Here is a 10,353-nt window from a genome sequence, read left to right as displayed (position 1 = left end):
GGACAGGGAGGCCTTGTATGCTGCCGTCCATGAGGTCACAAAGAGTCGGACACAACTGAGTGACTGAACTGAACTGAAGCAAGATGGGAGAGCAGATCTCATATCCCTCTCTCTGCAGCCGAGGGACTCAGGCACATATGTGATCAAGAATAAAGAAACAGTGCTGTCTCAGGTGTGAGGAGCCTGGGGATCATGGGGAAAAGTGGTTGGGAAAAGGTATGGTAATCCTGATCCTGCACAGGGGTAACTAAGCTTACAAGCCTCCGCAGGTTCATAAATGAAGTCTCCCAGCATGACCTGAGGGTGAAGTTTTTGGTCCTCTAATTTAAAAGTCACCAGGCAGACAATTGCTTATTTCCAGTTGGAGGGTCTCTGGTTCTATCCTTTCCTAACCAGCTCAACTGGAAGTAGACACAGTTGAAATACAGGCAGCTGATTCCAGGTCCTGGAAAATAAGTGGGACAAACATCTCATTGTTGAGACTTACCTGCCCCTTGGAGACTATGCAATCGTAAAAGGACTGAAGGCAGGTGAAGGGGATTTGACTAATCATTACCCACAGTTGTACAGCCACTATTAAGAGTTCTCACTTGAGTTCCATGAAGCACCCAACAACTTCTCAGATGGAAGGTCAGTCTGTGCCTGCCCTTCGTGCTCAGGAGTTTTACAGAAAGACCAACATCACCCCCTAGTGGTCAAAGATTTGCAAATCGTCTTCCCACTTGGTCCTAACCCATGGCTATGGTGAGTGAGTGACAACCGCTCCTTCCTGTCCTACTCTTTGTGACCCCATGGACTGTAGCCCACCAGACTCCTCTGTCCGTGGGATTTTCCAGGCAAGAATACTGGAGTGGGTTGCCATTCCCTTCTCCAGGGGATCTTCCTGACCCAGGGATCGAACCCAGGTCTCTTGCATTGCAGGCAGATTCTTTACCGTCTGAGCCGCCATCCATCCTATATGGCTGTGGTAACCCTCTCAGTTCTCCCCTTCTGTTGCCTCCTGTGTCTAATCAATTACGAAGTCCTTTGATTTTATTTCCTAATTATGTTTTAAGTCTCTCATTTTCGTGTATTTCTTTCACTACCGTCATCATCATTGCATGAACAACTATACTGTCACCTGCCTAGGCCACTGCATTTACGACTGTATTCTCAGCCTATGCTTTTTGTCCTTTGTAGTTTCATACCATAGCCAGGATGATTAAAAAAAAAAAATACATGTGCATGCACCCACACATCAACAAATATTAGCACGAGTACTACAAAAGTCAAATACCTAAAATCTTAATGGCAGGGCAAGAAGCATCTGAGAACACTCTGTACCTTCTGCTCAACTTTTCTGTGAACTTGAACCTGTTCTGGGAAATTGAGGCTATGAAAGAACTCAGTGACTCATATTAAATTGTATGTTAAGTTCCATAGCGTATACTTTGATTTGCAAGTTCATGGACGGTCTGATGGCTGATGGCTGCCTGCCTCTCTCCTGTCTCACTTCGTTCTCACCTCCTTCCTCTCTCTGCTCCTCTCACATCGCTGCATCTTCATTCATTAAGCACACCGGTTTCTTTCCTACCTGAACAATTTTGCACCAGACCTTCTATCCATGCTTGTCTGTTCTCTGTCCCCAGTCCCACTTTGTAAACTCCAACCCATCTTTAGGATGTCATTGTAAACATGATTTTCTTTAAGGAAACTTCTCTGTAACTCTATTAAGTCTTCCTGGGTCATAAAAAGTAGCAACTGGGTTCAAATAGTACCCTGCCCATGTCCCACTGATAGAAGGGACACCAGATCCCAATAAATATTTTTCCCATGAATATGAAACTTTATCAGAGCCATAGACACAGAAAGTAATGGTTGCTGAGGCATTTTATGCCTGTCTTTTAGAAAGAAGACTTATGAGCTTCTGTTGCTTAGCAACAGGGGAGGAAGGTTTCTGTTCTTACTAAACTGCACTTGATTACCTCTTCTCTTATCCCCTCTGAGTTCATCCAACAATCCTTTCCACCAATTCCTTTTAATATGTAAATTGCTATTCTAAGCAAGAGAAGGAAATGGCAATGCACTCCAGTATTCTTGACCGGAAAATCCCATGGACAGAAGAGCCTGATGGACTACAGTCCATGGTGTTGCAAAGAGTTGGACACATCTGAGCAAGCATACACGCACTGTTCTAAGCAGCCCTTTTGGCTTGAATTACATTTACTTACCTTTTATTTGTTTTAGCAGCTTCCTCCCAACCCAGAGTTCGAACCCAGGTCTCCAACCCAGGTCTCCCACATTGCAGGCAGACTCTTCACCAGCTGAGCTACAAGGGTAGCCCAAGAATAATGGAGTGCGTAGTCTATCCCTTCTCCAGCGGATCTTCCTGACCCAGGAATCAAACCGGGGTCTCCTGCATTGAGAGGGATTATTTACCAACTGAGCTATCAGGAAAGCCCTAGATTTACTTACTTTCTAATTATTTTTAACAGCTTCATGAGCTATAATTTATGTACCAAAACTGCACATATTTAATGTACACAGTTTAATGAGTTAGCATCAGTTCAATTCAGTTGAATCATTCAGTCGTGTCCGACTCCTTGCGAACCCATAGACTGCAGCACGCCAGGCCTCCCTGTCCATCACCAACTCCCGGAGTTTACCCAAACTCATGTCCATTGAGTCGGTGATGCCATCCAACCATCTCGTCCTCATGAAATTTCAATTTAACAACTCCCCATGTCCTCCTTCTCCATAGACATTAGCAACCAGTAAATGGCAAAATTTTATTTCTTTTAAGGTCTAAGTAGGATTCTATTATATGTATATATATAAAGTACATACATATATATTATATATATAATGTATCCCTTCATCTGTTGATTGACACTTAGATTGAGACATCAGCTGAGAAAGGTAAATACTACACTGAATAGCACTAATGAGAAATCTTGGCAGAAAATATTTTAATAAATAAATTTCTTATGAGTATCTAAATGTACTTTCATAAAATGATTCTTACATCAGGAAAATCTTTGGGAAACTTTAACAAAATATATGCAGGGGATTTTATTGTTCAGTCGCTCAGTTGTGTCTACTCTTTGCGACCCCATGGACTGCAGCATGCGAGGCCTCCCTGCCCATCACCAACTCTTGAAGTCTACTCAAACTCGTAGCCATTGAGTCAGTGATGCCATCCAACATCTCACCCTCTGTCGTCCCCTTCTCCTGCTGCCTTCAATCTTTCTCAGTATTAGGGTCTTTTCCAATGAGTCAGCTTTTCACACCAAGTGACTGAACTGTTGGAGCTTCAGCTTCGGTGTTAGTCCTTCCAATGAATATTCAGAGTCGATTTCATTTAGGATTGATTGGTTTGATCTCCTTGCTGTCCAAAGGAGTCTCAAGAGTTTTCTCCAGCACCACATTTCAAAAGCATAAATTCTTTGGCTCTTAGACTTCTTTGTGGTTCAACTCACATCTGTACATAACTACTAAAAAACCATAGTTGGACAATATGGATCTTTGTCAGCAAAGTGATATCTCTGCTTTTTAATACACTGTCTAGGTTTGTTATAGCTTTTCTTCCAAGGAGCAAGCATCTTTTAATTTCATGCCTACTGTCACCATCTGCAGTGGTTTGGGAGCCCAAGAAAATAAAGTCTTTCACTGTTTCCAATTTTTCCTCATCTATTTGCCATGAAGTGATGGGATTGGATGCTATGATCTTATGATTAAAAAATAAGAAGCCAAGCTTAGAGAACTTAAAAAGACCTCAGTAAAATTGCAAGGAGGGACTTTTAGGGGAGGGAGAAGTATTCTGTGTCTTGATTGTCATGCCAGCTATCTATACAGGTGCAAAATCTCGTCAAAAAATACTGAAACATATACTCAAATTGGGTGCATTTTATTGCAGAGTTGTTGCTTTTAAAGCTCGTGTAATTGTAGTATTCAGGACCTAGGGAGTTGCTGAGTTTCTTGCTCGGCTCCTCTGGCAGGGACAGCTAAGAGAAGCAGTCATGAACCCTTAAGGAGTTCCTGGTCTGGATCAATTAATGTGCTGAGCAAGGTGACCAAGGGGCCTCTGTTGATTATCCTAATTTCTGAAGGCACAGTTTTGCCAGGTGAAGAGCTCAAAATTACATTTCTTATAAAGATTATTAGGAACCCATCAAGGTCACATCCTGTGTCTCCTTTGCCAGATACCCTGCAACCTGGGGAATCTGAGACCCCTAACAGCTTCCTGCCCCATCCTTGGGTTTGTGTTCCCACCAGCTGTTTTCCACCTCCCCTTCTGCTCATCCTGTGTGGCCATTTACAGGTTTTTCTTTCTGGTTCATGCTCTCTCAAAGCGGGTTTCTGTTAGTTCCTACCCTCCTATGACACCACTGATTTCCTGAGCTGGGTTCATGTGATTTTGTGTTCTAGGAGGAGCTGACGTGCTGCACTGTGGACTGGCTGCTCGCACAGAAATACAGAGCTGAGTCCGCTGCCTCGGTGGAGTTGATTTCCAGGCTGCAGGGTGAGTTTTGTGGGCACTCAGCTGAAAATCGCTGTTTGAACACTTCTGTATCTTTCACAATGTCTTGCTTCTGTAAGTAAACCAAGAACTCGAATGGTTCTTCCAGCTTCTTGCGATACCAGTAAACATTAATATGTCCTTTTTTGGGGACACAATCCATCTTGGCTTTCTGGTCTTTTCCTTTGACCAGACCACTTGGACTCTGAGTGACCTCAGTGTCCATGGAGCCTGTGAAGAAAGAGACAGAAAGTTCACAAAAAGCCCTTGAAGGAGCCTGATTTTGCAGCCGCAGGAGAAAGTCCTGGATCTAGAATCCAAGAAATTCACCTCACCTGCTCCCCAGAATAAAAGAGCCACACAGCACAGGAGGCCGAAGCACATGGCTGGCTGGGGGAGGAAGCAGGGCCGTGGCTTCTCCTCTCAGGCGCCTCATCCCCCTTCAGCACCTCCCTGTGACGTGATCTCTTTCTGTGGTCATCACAGTCCCCATGTACTTGAGAATCTAACTGGGAGGACAGGGAAAGCTGGTGAAACAACTAGTGTGGATTTCAGACTTTCAATTGTCTTTTTTCCTGATTTTTCTCTTTCATCACTTCTTTAAAAAATAAACATCAGTTACACATCAATAACTTACTTGCTTCTTATCTTGTCTGTTTGCCTCCTCCCCTCCCCCCTTCACTCTCAGACAATGGAATACACAACTTGCTATACATCAGTCATAGCTTCCATGGACTTGCTAATCATTAGAGCAGCTATCTTATATTAACAAGCCAAATTTTGAACAATACAAAAGAAGTATTTGCGATGGATATATAAAGCATCTAGAAAAATAATAAAATGAATCATCTAGCCTGAAACTGTTAGCTTAGGAGACAGATTTTCTCTGAGAATTTTTAAGTCCCTGTGTTATTTTTCTAGATTTTATCATTCTTTCTCCACAGGTCTTGGAAAACATAATCCCAAAGTTCAAGTTTTTACTCACTTTCTTTCCATTTTCAGTTTTAAACTTATAAAAGAATCTGTAAATTATATACTAATCAGTATTTTGTGTCTTTGAAATTTATCTAAGGTGTTTATTCTGTTTATACTTTTTCAGTGTCATTTTTTTATTCAGCATTATGTCTGTGATAATTTATTATTATTTTATATAATAATTTAATGATAATACTTTATTATTATTGTTTTGGCAGATAATTTTATATAATTTACTTTTGCTAATATGTGCATGACTGTTCATTCCCTCAGTCGTGTCTGACTCTCTGTGACCCCATGGACTGTAGCCCACCAAGTTCCTCTGTCCCTGGGATTTTTCAGGCAAGAATACTGGATTGGGTTACCATTTCCTCCTCCAGGGATCTTCCCGACCCACGGGTCCAACCTGCGTCTCCTGTGTCTCCTGAAAAGCAGGTGGATTCTTTACCCGATGAGCCATCACTAATTTATAAGGTTCCATTTATTATTAATAGTTCGTCAGAATTTATTATCCATTCTGAGTTAATGTACACTAGTTTTCTCCTCTAGATTTTGGTGCTGGTAGAAACAGGACTGCATTCCTGTACAAACAGGACCTTTCTTTACATACCAAGGTATAATATTTCCCTATACCCATGTATATAAAAATTGAGCCTTAGGGTCACCATGTCAACTTTACACACTAAGACAAAAAGCTTTCCAAATTATGCCAAATAAATAATCCCAGCAACAGTTGTGTGTTTTCTAGGGTTGCACATCTAAAATTCAATTGGTACTGTTCTTTCTAATTTTTAAAATTTTTGGCTATGCCAGTTGGCATGTGGTTTATTAGTACCCTGAGCAAGGATAGAATCAGCGCCCCCTGCAGGAGAAGCCCAGAGTCTTAACCACTAGACCACCATGGAAGTCCTGGCACTTATGTTCTTTTAACTTTGCCAGTCTATTAAGATAAAATAGTATCTCACTGTAGTTTTAGTTTGCATTTTTATGATTTTCCAGTTCAGTTCAGTTGATTAGTCGTGTCCAACTCTTTGTGACCCCATAGACTGCAGCACACCAGGCATCCCTGTCCATCACCAACTTCCAGAGCTTGCCATCGAGTTGGTGATGCCATCCAACCATCTCATACTCCCTTGCCCACTTCTCCTGCCTTCAATCTTTCCCAGCATCAGGGTCTTTTCCAATGAGTCAAGGCTTCATATCAGGTGTCCAAAGTATTGGAGCTTTAGCTTCTGCATCAGTCCTTCCAATGAATATTCAGAACTGATTTCCTCTAGGGTTGACTGGTTTCACCTCCTTGCAGTCCAAGGGACTCTTCAGCACCAAAGAGTCTTCTCCAACACCACAGTTCAGAAGCATCAATTCTTTGGCGCTCAGCTTTATTTATGGTCCAATTCTCACATCCACACATGACTACTGGAAAAACCATAGCTTTGACTAGACAGACCTTTGTCAGCAAAGTAATGTTTCTGCTTTTTAGTATGCTATCTAGGTTAGCAAGAGTCTTTTAATTTCATGCCTGCAGTCACCATCTGTGGTGATCTGGGAGCTCAAGAAAATAAAATCTTTTAGTTTCCAATTTCTCCTCATCTATTTGCCATGAAGTGATGGGACCATGTGCTATGATCTTATGATTAAAAAAATAAGACACCAAGCTTAGAGAACTTAAAAAGACCTCAGTAAAATATCAAGGAGGGACTTTCAAGGGAGGGAGAAGTATTCTGTGTCTTGATTGTCATGCCAGCTATCTATATAGGTACAAAATCTTGTCAAAATGTATTGAAACATATGCTCATAATGGGTGCATTTTATTGCAGAGTTGTTGCTTTTAAAGCTTGTGTAAATGTAGTATTCAGGACCTAGGGAGTTGCTGAGTTTCTTGCTCAGCTCCTCTGGCAGGGACAGCAGAGAGAAGCAGCCATGAACCCCTAAAGAGTCCCTGAGTCTGGATCAATTAATGTGCTGAGCCAGGAGATTATGGTGCCCCTGCTGATTATTTCTGAAGGCACAGCATTGCCAGATGAAAAGCTCAGAATTGCATGTTTTAATAAAGATTCTTCGGAACCCATCAAGGTCACATCCTGTGTCTCCTTCGCCAGATATGCTGCAAACTGGGGAATCTGAGACCCCTTACAGCTTCCTGCCCCGTCCTTGGGTTTGTGTTTCCACCAGCTGTTTTCCACCTCCCCTTCTGCTCATCCTGTGTGGCCATTTACAGATTTTTCCATCTGGTTTATGCTCTCTCAAAGCCGGTTTTTGTTAGTTCCTACCCTCCTACGACACCACTGATTTCCTGAGCTGGGTTCATGGTGAGTTTGTGTTCTAGGAAGAGCTGACATGCTGCACTGTGGACTGGCTGCTGGCACAGAAATACAGAGCTGAGTCCGCTGCCTCGGTGGAGTTGATTTCCAGGCTGCAGGCTGAGTTTTGTGGGCACTCAGCCGAAAATCGCTGTTTGAACACTTCTGTATCTTCCACAGTGTCTTGATTCTGTAAGTAAACCAAGAACTCGAATGGTTCTTCCAGCTTCTTGCGATACCAGTAAACATTAATATGTCCTTTTATGGGGACACAATCCATCTTTGCTTTCTGGTCTTTTCCTTTGACCAGATGACTTGGACTCTGGATGACCTCGGTGTCCATGGACCCTGTAAGGAAGGAGACAGTAAGTGTAGTGAAAGCCCAGGAGAAAGGCTGATTTTGCAGCCACAGGAGAAAGTCCTGAGACTGGAATCCAACAACTTCACAACAGGGACTTACCTGCTCCCCAGAAAAAAAAGGTCACACAGCACAGGAGAATGAAGCTCATGTCTGGATCAGGGACGAAGCAGGGCGGTGACTCTTTCTCCAAGCTGCCTCATCCCCCTTCAGCACTTCCTTGTGACGTGGTCGGTTCACAGGGTCATTGCAGTCCCTGTGTATGTCAGTCTCTAACATTTCATAGGCTGCGAGGGCAGAGAAAGCTGGTGAAACAACTAGTCTGAATTTGAAACTGTTTTATGTTTCTTTTTCCTGATCCTTCTCTCTCATCAGTCTTTAAAAATTAGAAGTCATTTCACATCAGTAATTTATTTGCTTTTTTAACTTGTCAATTTGCCTTTTCCCCTCCTCCCTTCCCTCTTAGGCAATGAACGATACACTTTGCTATAGGTCAATCATAGCTTCTATTGCATTTACAAAATTGTATAGCAGCTACTTTATGTTAAAAAAACAAACTTTGAGCTCTACAAATATTTGTGATGAACATGCAATACATCTCGAGAAATAACAAAATGAATGATCTTGCCTGGAACAATCAGTTTAGGAGACAGACTTTCATGGAGAATTTTCAAGTCTCTGTGTTATTTTTCTAGATTCTTATCTTTCTTTCTCTACCTATCTTGGTAATCGTAACATTATCTTCCCTATTCTCTCTCTTTTCCTAAATTTCAATGACTTTCATCAAATTTCATGAATATTACTCAGCCGTTAAAAAGAATTCATTTGAATCAGTTCTAATGAGATGGATGAAACTGGAGCCCATTATATGGAGTGAAGTAAGCCAGAAAGATAAAGAACATTACAGCATACTAACACATATATATGGAGTTTAGAAAGATGGTAATGATAACCCTATATGCAAAACAGAAAAAGAGACACAGATGTACAGAACAGACTTTTGGACTCTGTGGGAGAACGCGAGGGTGGGATGTTTCGAAAGAACAGCATCGAAACATGTATATTATCTATAGTGAAACAGATCACCACCCCAGGTTGGATGCATGAGACAAGTGCTCGGGCCTGGTGCACTGGGAAGACCCAGATGAATTGGGTAGAGAGGGAGGTGGGAGGGGGGATCGGGATGGGGAATACATGTAACTCCATGGCTGATTCATGTCAATGTATGACAAAAACAACTACAATATTGTAGAGTGGTTGGCCTCCAACTGATGGAAATAAATGAAAAAAAAAAAAATAAAATGAATTCAGTCATCCTAAAAAAAAATTTCATGGAAGTGTCTTTTGTGATTTTGATTAGTGCTGCATCGAATACATAGATGATAGTACAAAAATAGGAATGCTCTTTCTATTGATTTAAGTTATTCATGATCATCGTATATAGCTTCACTTATTTCAGGTTTTTAAAATGTTTTCCCTAAAATGTAATACTTTCCTGAATTAAATAATCATTTACCTAATAGATTTTTTAGTGTATTTTATATATTGTTATAATTTGTAAATGGTCTCTCTCTCTAAAAAATATTTTTTTGACTGTTGCTAGTATATGGAAATAAATTGACTTTTTAAGTTTATGTTAAATTCAGGAAACTTATTAAATTTGTTGTTATTAATAATGCAATTCTTCTTTAGATTCCTTTGGTTCTTCTTCTCAATTTTCCATCTGTCTTTAATAATTTCTTTGCTCCTTTCCTCATTCTCACCCCTTTTTCTAGTTCTATTGACTAGATATTCAGCATAATCATGACCAGAAACAGTGGCAGACTTCATTTACTTACTTATGAATTATGTTTGACCCAGACAGCTACAGGTACTAGATATGTGGTAGATGCTATGGAGGGTTAAAAAGTGTAAGATTAGGCCCTGCTATTAGAGGAGTTATTGGCATGCCAGGGTATTTGCAAATCATTCTCCCAACTGTTACTGGACCAGGTCCTTCTCGACTGACCCACAGGAAAGCCAAAACAAGAGATGCCCAGGTTTGTAGGAGAGAAGAGATTTGTCTGCAAGGCAGTCAGCCAAGCAAGGAGTTGAGAGATCTTCTGCCAATTTTTTGGTGCTGTTTTTGTTTTTCATAATGAGTTGACTGAACTTAATGTGAAAATTTTGGATATTAATTCTTTACTGGTTATATCATTCACAAATATTTTCTCCCATTCAGC

General features: G+C 41.2%; 2 gene segments (V, D, J or C); both read right to left on the bottom strand.

The window, feature by feature from the left end:
* Positions 1–10,353, bottom strand: part of LOC122674684 — a 141,760-nt gene that overhangs the window by 100,096 nt on the left and 31,311 nt on the right.
* On the bottom strand, positions 7,649–8,426 carry LOC122674701. The segment is given in 2 exon segments: positions 7,649–8,121; positions 8,234–8,426. Coding segments are annotated over 2 exon segments (375 nt in total).

This window comes from Cervus elaphus, chromosome 18 (assembly GCF_910594005.1).
Source record: "Cervus elaphus chromosome 18, mCerEla1.1, whole genome shotgun sequence".
Classification (NCBI taxonomy): Eukaryota; Metazoa; Chordata; class Mammalia; order Artiodactyla; family Cervidae; genus Cervus; species Cervus elaphus.
This window is presented reverse-complemented; position numbering and strand designations above follow the sequence as displayed.